Below are 19,530 nucleotides of genomic sequence, written 5' to 3' on the forward strand. Positions count from 1 at the left end.
GGTTAACTGAGCCAGTCTGGGGGATTCTTTCTGCTGGCTACACTGGTGCTTCCCAGTGTCCTACAAAGCACTATATTTTGCTCGTTTTCACAGGCTCTCTCTCTCTCTCTCTCTCTCTCTCACACACACCTCATTTCTTTTCTAGCTCAACATTACACATGGTTCAGTGCGAGATGAACATGTACTAAGCCCAGTGAATTTTGTGAAAGAGCACTGAAAGACACATGGAGAGGAGTAGTGATGGGAAAGAGATCAAATATCCATGCCACAGCTTGGAATGAGTTACAGCTTGACATGAGTACAAAAAAAAAATCTAACACTGTGTAGGGGTCCTGTCACCTGACCCTCACCCACATTCACTCAAAGGAAAAAAAGGGAAATTACTGGAATATTTCTGTATTCAGACCTAGCCTGATCTTCTGGACTAAGAAGGTAATGGTGGAGTACCTGTAAAATATTGAGTGTATTTCACACTAAATTAATTGATCTGCGAGTCTATTTCTAAGAGGCCATAGGGATTTGTCAGAGTAGTAAAAAATCACAAGGTAAAAGGATACCGCTTCATGAATCACATGTTCTTTTACATCATGTGGACGGCTGGGTGTGTGTGCGCGTCGCTTACCTGGGGAAGAGATGGCACCAGGATGCACTATGGGGAAAAAGGCAAGTAGGCGGAGCCAGTGTGATGCTCTGACAATGTTCTGCTGGGAAACGTTGGGTTCTGGCATTCATGTGGATGTTACTTTGACATGTACCACCTGCCTAAACATTGTTGCAGACCAAGTACACCCCTTCATGGCAACTGTATTCCATAATGGCAGTGGCCTCCTTATGAAGGATAATGCACCCTGTCACACTGCAAAAATGGTTCAGGAATAGTTTGAAGAACATGAGAAAAAGTTCAAGGTTTTGACTCGGCCTCCAATTTCGCCAGATCTCAATCCGATCGAGTATCTGAGGGATGTACTGGACAAACAAGTCCAATCCATGTAGGCCCCACCTTGCAACTTACAGGACGTAAAGTCCTGTAAGACTTTGGCACACAGGCCCAGTAATCTTCAGTTTAAGATGGGAGCAAAACGTGTGATACTCAGGTTAGCCATTAGGTGGTTTGTCTACGCTAGTGCATTATTCCCATTGTGTTGGTTGTCATAGACAGCAACAGTGATAAAGAAGGAGTTACACAGTTGCAGCAGGGACCACTCTGGTACCACCACAGCAGCCAGTCTGTTTCTTCCCAATACAAGGTGGGATCAAGTCACCAAAGCAAGATTTACTGAAAATATTGGGGGATACTGGTGTTGATTCTGGAATCGCATGGCTGACTAAATAATTGGAACTTGAAAAGAGAACAGGGTCTACTGAGTATACTGTCTGCAAGTTATCATTTAGAGTTCCACCGTCAGTCACCGGCAAACACAGGGGTCCACCCAAGACAGGTTCAAGGCCCAAGCCACGTGGCTATACTGTGGAAGTGACAGATATTTTAAGTAAATAAAGTGGCAGAATCTGGCTCATTTTAGGCATGGGAGGCAAAGATCTTTCTAACACAATTACGTTCAGGAAATATGAGATTTTCTCTAGAGCAACACCAACACCAAGGTCTACGCATATCCCCCTATCTGGAAAACTGTCTGATGTGTGGACAGTCCCAACAGCAAAACAGAGCCCTGATCTCACATTTGGAAGCTCTAGAACTAAAAGTCAATTATGAGAGGGTCTATTTGACACCTGAACAGACTATCTCTGTATTGGCCCAGGAAGTATGCAGTTCTAACTCAGTAGCAGATGCGCTATACCAAGCAAAGTTGTTTCAATTAATTTGGAACAATAACATCAGAGCAGAAGTCAATGTGTTTGGAAACTCACTACCAAATGTGGTTCATGGACAGGGTAGAGATAGAGGCTTTGTACCAGGATGTGTTGGTGAATGACTGGCAAAACTGGCAGATGTATGCCTTCTCACCATTGTCACTGTTGTGGATGATACTGCTGAACATTTGTTGCTAATAGCCCCATTCTGGCCAAACAGACCAAGTTGTTGATGTTACTGATGGATGCTTCATATCAACTACCCCCTCGGAGCAATCTCAGTGTGATGTTCGCGAAGCATCACACACAAAGTAAGTAAGTGCGTGTGCTCCGTGTACATGCCGGTTGTATGCAGGTAAGTGGAACGTCATTTTTCCACAATGATGTGAAACAATAGGCATAAACTCCTTATCTTGCACCATAAACAATGTTTTTAAGTTTTTAGAGAGTTGACTGAAAGCATCTATTTTTGTACATGTACAGTGCCCTCCACTAATATTGGCCCCCATGGCAAATATGAACGCAAAGAACGCAGTGAAAAATTCTCTTTATTGTTGAAACTTTTGATATTTTGTTTAAAAAAAAAAAATCACAAAAATACTCTGCTCTCATGGATATCAAACAACTGTAAATACCACATAGGTTTATCCAAAAAAAATCTTCGTTAAATATAGGTGTGTAACAATAATTGGTACCCTTTTAGTCAATACTTCGTGCTACTTCCCGTTGTCAAGATGACAGCTCGGAGTCTTCTCCTATAATGCCTGATGAGGTTGGAGAATACATGGCGAGGGATCTGAGACCATTCCTCCATACAGAATCTCTCCAGATCCTTCACATTTCGAGGTCCACGCTGGTGGACTCTCCTCTTCAGTTCCCCTACAGGTTTTCTATGGGTTTCAGGTCAGGGGACTGGGATGGTCATGGCAGGACCTTGATTTTGTGGTCAGTAAACCATTTTTGTGTTGATTTTGATGTATGTTTTGGATCATTGTCCTGCTGGAAGATCCAACCACGGCCCATTTTAAGCTTTCTGGCAGAGGCAGTCAGGTTTTCATTTAATAACTGTTGATATTTTAGTCCATGATGCCATGTATCCTAACAAAATGTTCAGGTCCTCTGGCAGAAAAACAGCCCCAAAACATTAAAGAGCCACCACCGTATTTAACCACGGACATGAGGTACTTTCCATATGGCTACCTCTCTGTGTGCACCAAAACTACCTCTGGTGTTTATTGGCAAAAAGCTCTATTTTGGTTTCATCTGACCACTGAACCCGATCCCGTTTGAAGTTCCAGTAGTGTCTGACAAACTTGAGTTTGTTTTTGGATGAGAGTAGAGGCTTTTTTCTTCAAACCCTTCCAAACAACTTGTGGTGATGTAGGTGACTTCGGATTGTAGTTTTGGAGACTTTCTGACCCCAAGACGTAACTAACCTGCAATACTCCAGCTGTGATCGTTGGAGATTTTTTGGCCACTCGAATCATCGTTTTCACAGTGCGTTGAGACGATATAGACACACGTCCAATTCCAGGTTGATTCATAACATGTCCAGTTAACTGGAACTTCTTAATTATTGCCCTGATGGTGGAAATGGGCATTTTTCAATGCTCGTGCTACTTTCTTATAGCCACTTCCCATTTTGTGAAGCTCAACAACCTTTTGCCGCACATCACAGCTATATTCCTTGGTCTTACCCATTGTTATAAATGACTAAGGGAATTTGGCCTATGTGCTACCTCATATTTATTTCCTGTTCCTAGTCACCCAGGTGTACTAAAAAAATGTAAACTATCAATAGGAATATACAAATATATTTTTCTCATATGAATTCATAGGGGTGCCAGTAATGTATGCACACATATATTTAACAAAGATATATATATTTTTTATAAACCCATGTTGTGTGTTTGCAATTATTTGATGTCCATGACAGCAGATAATTTTTGTGAATTTTTTTAACAAAAGATCAAAAGGTTAAACAATAAAGACAATTTTTTCATATCTTTCTTTGCTCATATTTACTAAGGGCACCAATATTAGTGGAGGGCACTGGATATGGCAGCGCTGGCACAAAGGGGATTCAAGAATCAAGGTTATTCAATGCTTTTCTTAAAGATGCAGAATGTCTTTGACCCTATGCAGCTTGTACAAGTTGCCATATGAATAAATGGAAGATGCAGACATAAAGCTGCTTTTGCTTAAGCCAGCTACGACCATACGAGTAGGCAAACTGCATGCATTACTGGTTGGCACTAAGTGTCTGTGTTGGGGACCACAGTTCAGATGTCATACATTCCTGCCAACGATGTTGATGACTCAGTATATCAATAAACCTGTCAACCTCTCTGTGCTTGCAGGTGAGAATGTGCCCAGGCCAGCCCTATATATAAGTGACTGCTCAAGTGCTATCCAGAAGTGACCGCCAGCTGGTGAGTCACTAACCAACTGTTTGTTTACTTTGGAGAGCATCATTAAGGGTCTGTGCTGTCTAAAGACATGTTAGCCCATTGGGTAAAGCAAGTGATTTCGAAGGCATACTCAAATACAGGCCAAGAACTACCTTCTTCCATTAAGTGCCATTCGATGTGTGGAGGGGCTGAGCAGCTGCAATTTCTATGGCTCATGGGTTATTTCTTTCTGCTCATATGACAGAAGGATGTGCCCAATAGAAATAGGTTTTGCTCAGCAATGACAAATATTATTATTATTAAATATTAACACTAATTATAAGCCACTGACATGAACGAAAAAGTTCCTAGTACATCCATAGTAGAATGTTTTCTTTCTATTATTTTGTATTTGATGCCATGGTCTAACAATTGCACAAAAAAAAAAAATTCCAGACTTGGCCTACTCTTTTATCTTGTTAAATTATAGTCTATTTATTAGTGACTATCCACTGGTTGTTTAAAGTGTTTTATCACAACTACTTTATTTTCTTACCTTGTAATCAATGAAAGTCAATGTTAATTTTTTTTATATACATAATTCATTAGCATAGCATTTATAGCACATGATGCTAATGCAGAACTGTTGAAGCCATTACAATATTAATATAAAGCCAGGTCATTGCTGTGATTATAAACTACGCTTAGCAGACACAAACATCACAGATCAAGAGCAACAATAAATCCCGCTGTAAAGTAGCTAACAGTTAGTATTCTCTCTCATTGCCTCTTATTGCCTCCCTGTTCACATCGTTTCCACTCCAGCAACATTCGCACTCCGCAAGACTTCACACACCATCCTGTCCAACTTCTTAATTAAGGCTCTCTTAACATGTACATTATCTGGTGCCTTAATATGATCTGCAAGTTCAATTGCAGTTGTTAAAGTGGGCTGCCCTTTAGGCTGTAAAATAATGAAATTACCGGTGAAAGCGCTTAGCTAAACGGCCCGTAACTTTTATTTGGGAGATAATGATTATCTAATGTTTTTAATGTGGATTTTACTATGCGAATAGGATTAGGAGAGGGAAAAGTTATGACACTCTGCAGGGAAAAGCCAGTTACGTTTCCTAATGCAAATGCTACGCTAACCCTTTCTAGACTGGATTAGCGGAGACATTTCAATCGTACTCAACGAGGGGTAACCTGCAGTGTGCTACTTGAAGTGTGTGAGTGTGTGAGCGTGCACAGGTGTGTGTTAGAGCGTATGCAGATGTGTGAGTCAGAGCATGAGGGAGAGAAGGTAAGCGAGTGAGCGAGAGAGATTAATCTGATACCTATGTTATCGGTGAATCAGTACTTTGACTGCGAGGGAGAGGGACAACTTAATTACTATTGATCACAGTGCAGAGGTCAGTATATCAAAAAATTTCGGTAAAACGCAAATGTTCTCTGTACGCCTCTAGAGAACGGAGAGCAAATATTTAATCAATTCAGAGATTGGTCTCAGCTGCCTTTATCTCCTTGAACAGGTCTGACTGAAGTGATGTGAGGACGGCAGACTGATGGAAATCACGAGAAAATGTTTTAAGTGCTGACAGCAGGACTGGAAATAGTCAATGCAATCAGCAGTCCAACTGCCTTCAAATTTCAGCATCCGTTAAAACTTTTCTAAAGCAGACCTTTTAAGAATATACACTACCGGTCAAAAGTTTAGACACACTCACTCTTTATTTTAAGAATAATAATAAAGTCATCACTGGAACTCTGGAGTAACACAAATGGAACTATAGTAATTATGTTGTGATAAAAAAAAATCCAAGATAAATCAAAGTAATTGAATATTTTAGCATCTTCAAAGTAGACGCCCTTTTTGTCTAGAATTTCCAGAAATGTATTCTTGGCATTTTCTCAACCGATTTCTTGAGGGATTTCCCTGAGATGCTTTTTAAACAGTATTAAATGAGTTCCCACCTACGCTGGACACTTATTGGCTGCCTTTCGGAATATTTCGCTCTGAGTTGTCCGTTTAAAAAAATATTTATTTTGAAATAAATTTTTTTATAAACGTTTTCTAATGACAGAAATGAATACATCGGCACGATTCTATTTTTGTCTACAACACTGATTTCACACATTTAATCACACACCTTCAGATCAAAAGGTTTTTAAAATCATGAGCAACATTCCAGTCGAGTGTCCACAAACTTTTGACCGGCAGTGTGTGTGTGTATATATATATATATATATATATATATATATATATATATATATATACATACATATACACATACATACATACATATACTTGTCCTATTTGCAGCAGAGCTACAATGTTACATTAACCACATTGTGTACGTTACTACAAACTGGTCACTAATTGGCATAACGCAAACTGTACAACAAGATCAGCTGCCACATCTTCATCTACATCTGCAGGAAACTGTAACTGTATTTTCAACATTACTCCACTTTTAGTGTTTCATTTGTCAGGTTATGGAGCGTTTTGTGGCTGAGACAAAAATATGGAACGGAGTTAATTCAGTTTAAAAAGTATGAGAGGACTGCAAGATCGATAAATATAATAGGAAGAATGATAAAGGTGCTCGTTTTCACTGCTTTCTGGAAAAAAGCTAGCAGAACGAAACCAGAAAGGTTAAACTGGGCTTTACAGTCTCTTTTAACTCACCACCGTCTGCAGTAGTACATGTGACCTCTGGACTGGTGATGTTGTGAGCTCCATTAGACACGGTCAGAGAGAGTGTGTACTCAGTGTTGGGCTGTAGGTCGGAGACCAGCACCGAGGTCACAGAGGGGTCAAGCTTGAGTGTTTGGCTTTCCTGGGTGGAATTGAATGTGAGAAAATAGAGCTCTACTTTTCCCTGCAGGTCCCACAGAGCTGAGAAGAGAGGCATGGAGAGAGGAAGAGAGGCCGAGATGATATTAAGAAACAATGACATAAAACAGAAGGCAAAGGCACTTTTGTATACATACATACACACACACACACACACACACACACATTATATATATATATATATATATATATATATATATATATATATATATATATACATACATACATACATATATACATATATATATACATATACATATATATATATATATACACATACATATATATATATATACATACATATATATATATATATATATATACACATACATATATATATATATATACATACATATATATATATATATACATACATACATATATATATATATATATATATATATATATATATATATATATATATATATATATATATATATATATATATATATTAGTTAATAGCAGAAAATCTGCACCATTACCATTAAACCTAATCTGATGAAAAAGTTTGTATGAATTTGAACAAGCAGAACCAGTAACTCTATGCCAAAACCTAACCTTTGTAAGTTTTAAAGTTAAACCCCAAAGGTAAAAAATTCTTGAAACGCATTAAGAGTTTAGAAATCATGCAAATTTTTCTCAATGCATCTAATGGCATGTTTCATTTGAAAGATTCTGCCAGTATGCTTCATCCACACATGGCATATTAATGAAAACAATTGTTAAGACTGTAAAGAATTGAAATATTTTAGTCCCTCGCTGTAGACCAGAGTACTCTCAATCTATTCCATGAAAATGTCATTTTCCCCTAAACATTTGTTTAGCTGAAAGAACAATTGATCACAACACTATTCGCGAGTGTGACTGCTCCCTTTTAAGCCTAGTCTTTTGACTAGAACTTGCTGAGCTGTCAGTATTATACATCTGTCCATGCTTTAAAACCCCTTCACATCTTAAAAGACATCTCACTGGGTGTGGTCCAGTTAAGCAGAATGGCAGTGTGGTTGATGGTCTGAGCAGACACGTTAGCAGCATGGAGTGGTGGGCCAGCCAGAGTAACTCCTGAGGACACCTCTCCTGAATCATAGCCCACATCATTGTAGACCAACAGCTGGTATTCATACCACGTGTATCTGTGAACACACTCGAACATCAAATCTGCACTGACAATAATGGGGATTAGGACACCGTAAAGCTGCAGAATTTACACAATACTACCACTACAACTATAATAGTAACTCCTGTAACGATTACTACTACAAACATAACAACAGTAATAATAATAATAGTAATAATAATAATAATAATAATAATAATAATAATAATAATAATGCCACGATTCCAATAAGGAATTGTCCTAATGTGCTGAAACTAAAAAAAATAACAAAATTTGGACTAATGAAGACTAAGAAGTTATTTGAATGGAAATTTTCATTGCACGCTTCTCGGGCAGTCATGCAAAAGACAAAGAGACGAATAAATAGCATGCGTTTACTTCAGAGCCTAGAGAAAAGAAGGGGGAAAAACGGAAGGTATTATGCAGATGTCTTTGAGTCTGCTCCGAAAACACACACATGCGCACACACAGAAAGATTAGTGCGAAAACAATTTAATTCTTTTGGATATTTGCTTAATGTATCTTTGAGCAGTATTAAAAAGATGGCATCAGAGCGCAAAACCAGTTTTGTACACACTGGCAGCGTTTGCATTAAAGCTAATTTTGGTAATCTCACCTGCTAAGGCCTTTATCTTCGTGGAACAATTTGTCTCCTGCGTAAACATGGTACCAGCGATTGAAATCTTCGGGGGGACGGGAGGCCAGGGGCTGCTGGGTTTTCCGTCTCAGCAGCTTGTACCTGAGGGCAGGAGAAATGGCCCAATAAATTATAGCCTGCTCAACTCCTACAATCCTCTTGCTGGTTCAGCCTTGCCAGTTTACCCCCTCTCTCACTCTCTGAACAGTAATGCTAATTTCGCCCGTAATCATGAGAGCTGGGCTTAATGTGCTCTTCATAAGCCTAGTTCAACAAACAAGGCATTGGAGGGAAAAAGGGTCATGAATATTAATGGTCAGACATGAACACAGAGCTTTATTTACCACCTAATCAGCTCAAAAACAGACTCACTTATAGGGTGAGAAATAACAAAAGGCTGTTAAGCTGCATTTTAGCCTGACAGTGTAGACAGTTATTCTCCAGTATCATATATAACTCACATTAGCAGTACTTTTTTAAGGGATTATTGAATGTTCGGGGAATGTTTGTGCCACTTTAACTGTTCACTGTCAAATTTGTCTTTGAAGGACCATTTAAACTGCTCCAGTATAGTAATCTATTGGAGCTACACCTGGGGATAAACTTTGTTGGAGATCACTACTGACTACACTGAATTTTCCACATATTATTCCAATAAAAACAATTTTCCCAAAAGGAAATAAAACATATTAAATATTCCTATTTTAATTACCGTATGTTGGGGCCGTTTGGCCTTGATGGTGGGTGCCACGACACGGCCAGGAAAGATTCACTAATGGCGATGACTGAGAGTGCCGGAAGCCCCTGCGGAATCATGGGTAATGTAGTGACAGGAGTAGGCAGGCTCTCGGTGCAGCCTCCAACAAAGCCCCCACCCCCTGAACAGGCAAGGATGGTCACGCTGTAGTTAGTGTAAGGCTCTAGGCCAGTGATAGTACAGTTAAGCGTAGAGGTGTCAGTGTGGGATATGCGTGGATCTGGCATCCGGATCTCGTAACGCTCAATTTCTCCATTGGGTATCAGTGGGCCTGACCAAGTTACCTATAATAAAACACATACATACATATATACACATTAGTGCATAGGCAAATGTGTCACAGAAAACCCTAAGCAATCAAATTATAAAGTATTACCATATAGTTAGACTAAACAAAGCAGGCTTTGTATCTGGAATGGAGACATGTTCAATATAATTAAATATACTATTATAAAGCACTAATATCAACATAAAACAATTTTTTTTTGTTTTATGCTATATGTGGTAACACTTATGTAATTCTTCATAGGGCTACATTACACCTACATAAAGACCTTCCTGAAAACTAACATGTACCTGCATAAACATCCATCCATCCTGGAGCCTATTCCAGGGAATTCTGGGCACAATGTGGGGTACACCCTGGACGGGGTGCCAACCCATCGCAGGGCACAATCTTTCACACATTCATGCACTACAGACAATTTGAGAATGCCAATCAGCCTACAACACATGTCTTTGGACTGGGGGTGGAAACCGGAGTACCTGGAGGAAACCTCCAAGGCACAGGGAGAACATGTGAGCTCCGCACACACAGGGCAGAGGCAAGATTCGAATCCCAAACCCCGGAGGTGTGAGGCAAATGTGCTAACCATTAAGCCACCATGCCCCCACCTATATAACCATTGATACAGATTTACATCAGAAGATCATGACTACTAGTTTGATACTAAGTGAGGTTTACTGCAAAATGAATGTTACTTGACTTCAAAATGTTTTATAACAGCTGACACTATTGGAGTAAACCTTTACATTCATGCTTGTGTAGGTTTATGCCAGCTGTCATGAAAGGCTTACGTATGCGCCATGCAGCCTTATATACACCACCATTAAGTAAAGTGTTACCCTTTATATACTACACATTTAGCTGAAGTGTCTGAGGTCAAGGCCAATTTCCAGGCCACAATCTGAGATCGCTGTAGTGAAGACACCCCTGACTTTCACCCGGAAACACAATATTCTTTTCATTACATTTAAAACAGGGATGATGCTGTCACTATCTATAATGAAACTCTGATGGAATTGCACAAGGAAAGGAAAGTGGCAGGCTTTATCAGTCGCAAGTCAGCATTTTAGGGAAACATTAACTATGTAGTACATTGACGCTATACAGAAATGTGAAAGTGTTTCATGCGTTTCAGCAACGTTTTACTTCATCAGACTTTCAAATACTGTGTATGTCCAAACACCTATATCCCCTTATCCATTGCCCTTATTAGCACTTAACACCCCCCCACCCGCACACCCCCACACCCCAAGCGAATCCAACAACATCCTAAATCCTAATTTAAGCAGGCTTGTGCACTATTGGTTTTTCCCTGTTCATGATTTACCATTTCAAAAATGATTGAAGCCTCCAGAACTGATAGACTAAAAAAAAAACGACAGCAACATTTCCACCATTTCAGGCATAAGGAAAATAGTGAAGGATGTGATAATATTACCAGCTGTGCGGGCGGGAATTGCAATCACAAGAACTCAGCTGGATGGTGGATTTTGCATGAATCTGCAGTAACCTGCAGAAAACAGCAACGATCCTGCATGCGGTTATAGGCCTATTTGATCTTTTTAGGTCGAGCTGTTCACCCTTTTTTTTTTCTAGAAAAAGGTTAACTGAATATTCCAGAGATCAGTAGTTCTCACCTGGTGTCCCAAAGAAGATAAGCAGGGTTGAGCCTGACAAATACCTGGATGGGAGACCTCATGGGGAAAGCTATGGTCCTTGTAGGAAGTGGTATTAGTGAGGCCAGCAGGGGGTGCTCACCCAGTGGACTGTATGGGGCCTAATGCCTAATAACACTATACTGTTTCTTTCAGATGACAATATCCCCCATTGGCCCTTATCTATCATGGCCTCCTAATAACGTCCATCTCCGAATTGGCTGCATCTTCTTCTCTCCACCAATAGCTGGTGTGTGTTGGGCGTTCTGGTGCACTATAGCTGTGGTCGCATCATCCAGGTGGATGCTACACGCTGCTGGTGGCTGAGATTTCCTCTATTCAATGTAAAAAGCGCTATATAAATGCAACCATAAACTGTAAATATACTTGTGCTTGTGAGATGGAGGAAGGGGGCGGGGCTTCCAGGGGGTGTCAGTTAATATTATAGAGTTGCAAACATTTGCGCAAATCATTTCAGGTTCATATGTCGACTGGCTCATCCTGTTTTATGTGAGAGAACAAGACTGCTCTTTTGGCGTATTTTTGAGTGATAACTCATACGATGTTAAATTACGGCGCTCCTGTGCGAAATGCATAAAGGTCGGCACGTCTGGCAATATAATATATTCAGAGTAAAAATCTCTGGATATCATGGCGGTGTAAAATCGTGCGCAGACTATTAAAAATCGTTATATTGCACAAGCCTACTCATGAGTAACAACCATCTCTGTAAAACACTGAGCAAAAACAGCTGAAAATGGACAACACGGCTTCCCACGTTCCCCGGTCCTCTACACGATATTAATGCTTTTTATAGAACAGCCTTTCCTCTCATTATTGGTTTGCACAGCTTGTAAGGAGGCACACTGTGCTTCTACACGGCCATACATTCCTCATGACATACGGTCGCATCCTGTCTGCATGAAAATACTCTACAATGAGTAATATTTCATAAGATTTGGGCAGAAATCCAGGAACAATGACACTGGATCCTTAAAAGAATGAAATAATTGGCATTTTTCAGAAAAGAGAAGATATTCTAAAGACAATGGAGGCACCAAACAGCTCGACAGGCACAAATGCACTTCATATGCTAATGAAAACAACTGTTTTGTGCGCAGACATGTGTAAGAACTCTTATCCAGTTATATACGGAAATGGAGCGGTTTCCAAATTAATAAAATAATAATAGCATTAAAATAAACCTGGGGTTAAGGGAAATGAATTATTCACACAAGTTTATGCAAATGCATTTTGTTTGAAGTGGTAAGCATTTCTATTCAAGATCCTTGACACTGAAAGGCAGAGAGAGAGAGAGAGCGCGCGCGAGAGAGAGAGAGAGAGAACGGAATAGAATCTAGTTGGGCTACAGTGATGTTCTTTGAATCCAGCTAGGTGGATCTCTTGTGCATTGTGTTCACTGAGGGCTTTAGTACGCTGATACCAGGCTGCTTAGAGATTTGTATGTGGTGTCTTCTGAACTGAATAAAGGCTTTTAGCTAAGGGAAGGTAAGACTGCGATGCAAGAATGTAAGAAAGTGTGCATTTTAATGGAGGTGAGCTGTGCATTGATGGTCTTAATTCATAGCTCCAAGAATAAGTTACATTATATGGGCAAAAGTTTGTGGACACCTGCTAGTAACACTCTATTCCAGATGTAGTCCCCCTTTACTGTTATAATAACCTCCACTCTTCTGGGAAGCCTTTTCATTTCATTTTGTGGAGTGTAGCTGTGGGGATTTACTCATTCAGCCACACAAGCATTAGTGAGGTCAGGTAGTGATGTCGGCCGAGGAGGCCTGTGGTCTATGTATGACTCCATGGATGATGCTTTGTGTACAAGGATATTGTTATGCTGGAACAGGTCTGAGCAGTGAAGAGAATTCTTAATGCTATAGTATAAAAAAAATAACACATCCTGTACATTTGTGTGTTTCCAACTTTGTGGCAACAGTTTGGGGAAGAACTACATATGGGTGTGATGGCCAGGTGTCCAGAAACTTTGGGTCATATAGTGTATAGTGTGAAAAACATACATTACAATGCTGCTCGTTTTCTATAGGGGTTCTGCTTGAAATCTTTTCTGAAAAGAAACCCCTCCATGCTAATGTTTTAGACAGAACCTTTAAGCAAGGTGCACTGATTTTTCTTCAGATTGCCATAAAAAAAAAATTAACAGCAAAATAGTTCTTGATTAAATTAGCTTTAATTAGATCATGGTTAAATATTCTAGCAGGGCAGTGATCTAAAACCTAAAAAAATATTAATGAGGGTATTTATTTTATTAGAATAAATTCACTCCAATTAAAGGTTTGATTTCTCTCAGGTTTTCAGTGTGAGATCAAGCCTATAACCTATCCTTATCAAAGCTTACTATTGTTGGAGCTAGGTCCTGAACCAAATTAGCGGAACTGACTGATTCAATAAACATGTTTGACATAACTAGTCTGCTAATGAAAGGTTAGAACAGACTGTGGATGATGTTCCCAGTGTGATGTTGGCAGAAAATGGCTTAAAGTCTTTATAGTCATTAAGATCTACCTATGCACATTCAGAAGGCTACCTGGACAGACTCTGGCCCGAGCACCAGCACTTTGGGTGGCTGTATTCCTGCTGGTCTTGAAGGTCGGGTCGTGACCTTTTCCCACAGACTGCTGTTGGAGCCTCCTTGCCTGGTTGTGGCGATCACCCGATATTCATAAGTGCTCCAGGGACTGAGAGATGCTGAGCTGTCCAGATAGGTGAGAGACTGGTTAGGCATCATGGTGGCCACTGTGGAAATCTGCTGAGTGCCATTAAATCTTCGTTCCAACGTGTAGCCTTCCAGCGGCCCGTTGGGATGCAGTGGTGGAGCCCAGGTCACCAGCACAGAGGTGGGCGTGTCTGAGTAGAGCCGAGGGCTGGTCACACCCTCTGGAGGGGCTGCAGGTGTGTGGAGTGTGTGTGAATTAGTCGAATTAGTGCAGCCTATCTCAGTGCACGCCTCCACCTGGATGAAGTACTGCTGGAAGGGTGCCAAGCTGGAGAGGGTGAGGCTGGTGGTGTCCGCAAGCACGGTGGTGATGAGTTGGCTGTTCTGGTAGATGTTGTAGTGGGTAAGGTTGCCATTAGGGCATGAGGGAGGAGACCAGGAAATGGTGGCATTTCTAGGGTGGATCTCATACAGCACAGGTGGGTCTACAGATTCAGGGCCTAAAAGACAGACAGAAACAAGAGTCAAATTTCTAAGGTCTGTTTAATGCTGACATGATACTGGATCTTGAATAAGTGTCTAGGAATGTTTGTGTCTGATCTCAACAGAATCCTAACACATCACCAAAAGTATTTTTGTTCACAGATTTTAAACCTGGCCAAACTTTTCCAACATCAGCGCTCCATAATCCACACAAAGCTGCTTTAAGAGCTCCTCTAGACGTCAGAATCGAGACAAGCACAGCAGTGATTGCAGGAGCGTTTTTGTCAAGATTAGAATGGAAAGATGTGTTAATCAGCTCATTTAGCCCTGACAACCTGCGCATTTAAACGAATGCATACTATAAACTAAACTATTTGTGGATGCATTCATCGGTGGATGTTATTGGCCAACTGTAATCTATGGAAAACTATGGATAAGATGTGAAGTAAAGAATGCAGTGAAGAGGTTGAAATGATTTGAAAGAAAACATTCAAGTCTTCTGACTGGTCGTTTTCGCTGAGTGGTTAGCAGAGAACAGCGGCCAAGATAACAGCGTACATTGCCAAAAAATCCTCATGGATCTCCAAGTTTAGACAGCTTGGGCTTTTCATAATTACACAATCACCCACACGCCAACACCCACACCCACTCTTTCCCTTTTTTTTTTTTCTTTTTATTTTTACAAGAATATAAACTCTATCGTGTTGAATGCCCTTCAGCATGATAGAAGAAGCCGATCATAAAGTTATTTTTAATAAACATAAAACAAAATTTTCATAAACAAACCGACTTCTGTTAATATATGAAAGCAAGTAAATTGCAAATAAAGAATTTGAATAGAAAGTATTTCAATTTCTCCTGCATTAATACAAGTTTAGTTAATCGCTATGTGGCACAAAATTATATCGTAAGTGCTTATGATCAAATATACACTTTAACAACAACAAAAAAGACAGTTTAACAGTTAACATTTGCCCATTTTAAAGTTTTGTGAATTGAGCTCTATGAAAAGTAACTAAAAAAATCCTCAGAGGGAAAACCGGTTACCTAAAATAAAAATGGAGTTACAGTGTGGTGTCTTGCACGCGTCCTCTCCGCCTGACTCTCTAGCCTCGGGTGTCTGATTGATATTTAGGCCCTATGAAAGCTCATTTGCAGGTAATGTTTTCCTCCTACATTTACGTCCCACAGTAGCAGTGGTAATGGCGAAGCAGCAAGGGCGCGCCTGATCAAGGTGACTGGCTCTCGCTCTCTCATGCATGCTGGGCTGCTGATGTCTCCCCACAGATGGCCCACTTCCACCTCCCCATCACCACCTTGTCCCACCTGAGTACACGGAATGAGCTTTAGGCCCCAGAGCTCGGTATTGTACGTACCAGTAAAACAGGACTAAACTCAAATCTAAATAGATATGAAAAAAAAAAAAAAAAAGTCACAAAGACTAATGTTTAGCAGAGGTCAAACTGAATATGTTTGACTTTTAAAAAAAGGAAGTCCCACTGTGTCCCACATTAGTGCAAAAGGGTTTCAGAACGGATATATACACCTTTTCTTTTAGTTTGGTTCATGAACAAGAAGTCCTAAAGCCTCTAATAGGAACAGGTTACAATAAATCCCAATGTACTGGCAAAGACGTAACTGATTGTGCTTTTTACTTGAAACGCTTTTAAGTGTTACGCAACAAAAAGGAAACAAGTTGTTCATTCATTTAACGCATGTGAAAGTACGTTTTGCGTCTGTAGCGAAGACGGTGGTGGTGAGGAAGGGGGTCATCACTTTAGATTCTTCCCCTCCAGCCCCCATACATAATCCCCCCGACGCTCCACCCACCCAACGTCCTGATAAATAAACAATGCACAGATCTGACCTTTGGGTTAACAGGTTTTTATGCTTGCTCCACTCAGCACTCTAACTGATTCAATTACCACAAAGGTTCGAGAGCTTCCATGAATACAGAAAAAGCCCCCATCCCACCCCCACCTCTGACACTGCTTAAAAAAAAAAAAAAAAAAAAAAAAACACCCTGCAAATGTACCTGTGCTGGCAAATCCAATGCGTCTCTCTGGAGGAATTCCTTAATTGTTAATAATTTTACCACATGAGACAATCAAGTCACCTTGAACGCAAACCCCTCCTTTGCTTCCTTCACCCCGCTCCAAGCCTCCTCTGCTCGCTCTCTAGCCTCGCCTCGGTCTGTACAGGCAAAGTGTTATTTAAGCTTTACTGGTCTGTGTTAAATTTCGCAATTTGAAGGGCTGTTAAGTTTTTCAATTGAAATTTCATTTAAGATGCAGGTGCTTTTGATTTTATTGATGCTTTACTGCTCTTGGGGCGCCTGACGAGAACACTGCACAATAACACCAGGCTGCCTCCATCAGGGCATCGGTGGCGCTGGCTGTGATCGCAGGACGTTCGGGATACTTAAGCCGGGTCTTTCCTGGGAAAGCAGAAGGAGAAACTAGTGCGCGGGCCACCAAGCTTTAAATTACATTTATAAGGATTTGGTTAGCATAATAATAACACAATCAATTGACAAGGCATGAAAGGAAGGGGTGGGCAAGGAAAAGAAAGAGAGGGTTACTTTGAACATCGTGGATGTCTTTGGTATAGGAGGATCGCTGTGAAGGTTAGGGTGGCTGATAGAAGCTAAAAACAATATGGCACTAGGAATCAAGTAATCTGGTAGTAAAGTGCATTTTAGTGAATTGGAATGACGCATCATCTCATATTAGTGTCTCATATTAGCATCGCATATTAGTGTTGCACCCATTTGCAGTGTTGAAAACGGGGCTTTTCTGCCAATAACATACTTTGACGTCACTATTTTAAGAAATCCTAAAAAGATATTTTGCCAAAACATGCAAATGAATTACAATTTAGTGGAATTTAGTACCTTGCCTTGCAGAAATCATGTGATGGCAAGGATCAAGTAAAAAACCAACAACAATGCAATGGGAAAAGCAGTCAGTCGACATAAAGATGTCTAAAGAATGTGCTTTTCTCATGCAATGAATGTCATTCTTTGATCAAGTTGTTAGTTACATAGCATAGTCAAATGGACATAAGTGTAATTAACTCAGTTTGTGATCAGATACCGTTTGTCAAAATGTACACGATGCTCCTGAGCTCTCACATCATCATCATCATCATCATCAAAACAGAGAAGAGCGCTTGCCAGTCCCTCAAGGATTTTACGATTTTGCTTAACGCAAACTCAAGCAAACTCAGCAACATTCGGAGGAGCTACCGAACGATTTTCCGCAGATTTGGGCCAAGATGAGCCCATGTGACGTCGTGGGCATCCCATGTGACGTCTTTGATTTATGCATGTCGAACACGAGTACAGCTAAAAGGTCTCATTTACCAACAAGTATCACTGCTTGCAATCACTGCTTGCAATTGCACGAAAATACTTTCGTGCAATTGCAGTTTCGCCAATTCAAGTAGTTTTCTGCCAAAAAAAAGTTTTAAAAAACGCATCGCATTTAAAACGCATTTAAAAAGTTGCATCGCAAAAAAAGCCGCAGCAAAATCGAGCGTTTGTGGCTGCAACAATCAAAATACCTGTGCGAAATCCTGTACGGACTGGTGCTTGCATACTCTCTACAGAGTAACACACTTCAGTAGCGTGAAACCTACAGTTTCCAGAACTATATCTATTAAAACATGTCAGATTTTGATCATGTAAAGGGTCTTCCCAGGCCACCACACATCTGGCTCCAGATGCAAACCAATTACAAACGCAAAGTGAGAGATCTTCTGCGCCTGATGAACCTGCGCGTTTTATACGAACACGCGAGTGTATACAGGTACAGAAAAAACAGTTCATGTGTATGTAAATGTGCACGTGTGACAGGCAGGAACGAAAAGGAAAGCCTACATGCTAAAGTTTATGTTCACAGGACCGGCTGTCAAGTCGAAGGAGCGAAAATTCACACAAGGAATTACATTAAAAAGATGGGTATAAAACTTTAATGGAATGATAAAATCCATTTTATCAGAAGGCAAGACAGCCTTCTGAATACATAAAACGCTCATACATCTTTACTAGGAAAGTTTCAGTTCAACGGAAATACACAAGACAGCTTAAAGTTATAGAATCGTTTTGGCCTGGCATTTGTGGCAAGAAACATGACGCATTGCAGACCGTTATGAAAAAAATCTTTCAAAAAAATAAATAAAAACAAAAATAGCAAAAAAGGAAAAAAAAAATTAAGCCCTAGTAATTATTTGTGATTAGCACTAGGGTGTGAAAATGTAGGCCAGCGCAGCCTTCACCTGAATGTTTTAAACATTGCGTTGGGGAGAACAGAAGGGAACTCTCTCTGGGGGTATTTCTAAATTAGAGACAAGAGAAGTTATTGCTGCTGAGAGGGTAAAAAAAAAAAACCCCAGAAAATTAGACATACGGTCCTCTCATATTATTTTACCTTGCTCGTCCTTTCGTCTCTCCCTTGATCATATGCGATCATTACTTTGACAAATCTCTTCAATTCTCTCCAACTGTTCGTTTATTGCGGCTTTTCCGACGGCTGTTTTAAGATGAGCGTGCTTTTATTTAGAACCCATTGTATCCTGGAAATATACAGGTTCCCTTCAACAGTAAACAATCAATCACCTCCTTCACGGCAATGCGTATTTGTTTCCAAAACGTGTTGTATACCAAATGTGTGTTATTATTAACGGAATTGAATGATTCACATTCAACTGGCACGGTTTAAGATTGGAAAAACGTCGCCCGGGCGTTTTCCACTATTAAACTGTTCGCTTTAGCTGAGCCTATGTCGTATGCCATCGGCGTCAAGGTTCCGTGCGTCATGCATTCTGAGATGCTTTTCTGCTCA

At 40.3% G+C, this 19,530-nt stretch overlaps 1 protein-coding gene across 1 annotated transcript in view; it reads right to left on the minus strand.

Moving 5' to 3' along the window:
* The window catches only part of ush2a (Usher syndrome 2A (autosomal recessive, mild)), a 224,186-nt gene that overhangs the window by 67,577 nt on the left and 137,079 nt on the right, over positions 1-19,530 (minus strand). The window contains exons 40-44 of the mRNA XM_053632826.1: positions 14,075-14,703; positions 9,526-9,854; positions 8,793-8,915; positions 8,029-8,192; positions 6,892-7,101 (exon numbers count right to left, since the gene is read on the minus strand). Of these exons, the coding sequence (XP_053488801.1) occupies positions 6,892-7,101; positions 8,029-8,192; positions 8,793-8,915; positions 9,526-9,854; positions 14,075-14,703 (1,455 nt within the window). The remainder of the gene's footprint in view (positions 1-6,891; positions 7,102-8,028; positions 8,193-8,792; positions 8,916-9,525; positions 9,855-14,074; positions 14,704-19,530) is intronic.

The sequence above is a fragment of the Ictalurus furcatus genome, chromosome 9 (assembly GCF_023375685.1).
Source record: "Ictalurus furcatus strain D&B chromosome 9, Billie_1.0, whole genome shotgun sequence".
Taxonomy (NCBI): domain Eukaryota; kingdom Metazoa; phylum Chordata; class Actinopteri; order Siluriformes; family Ictaluridae; genus Ictalurus; species Ictalurus furcatus.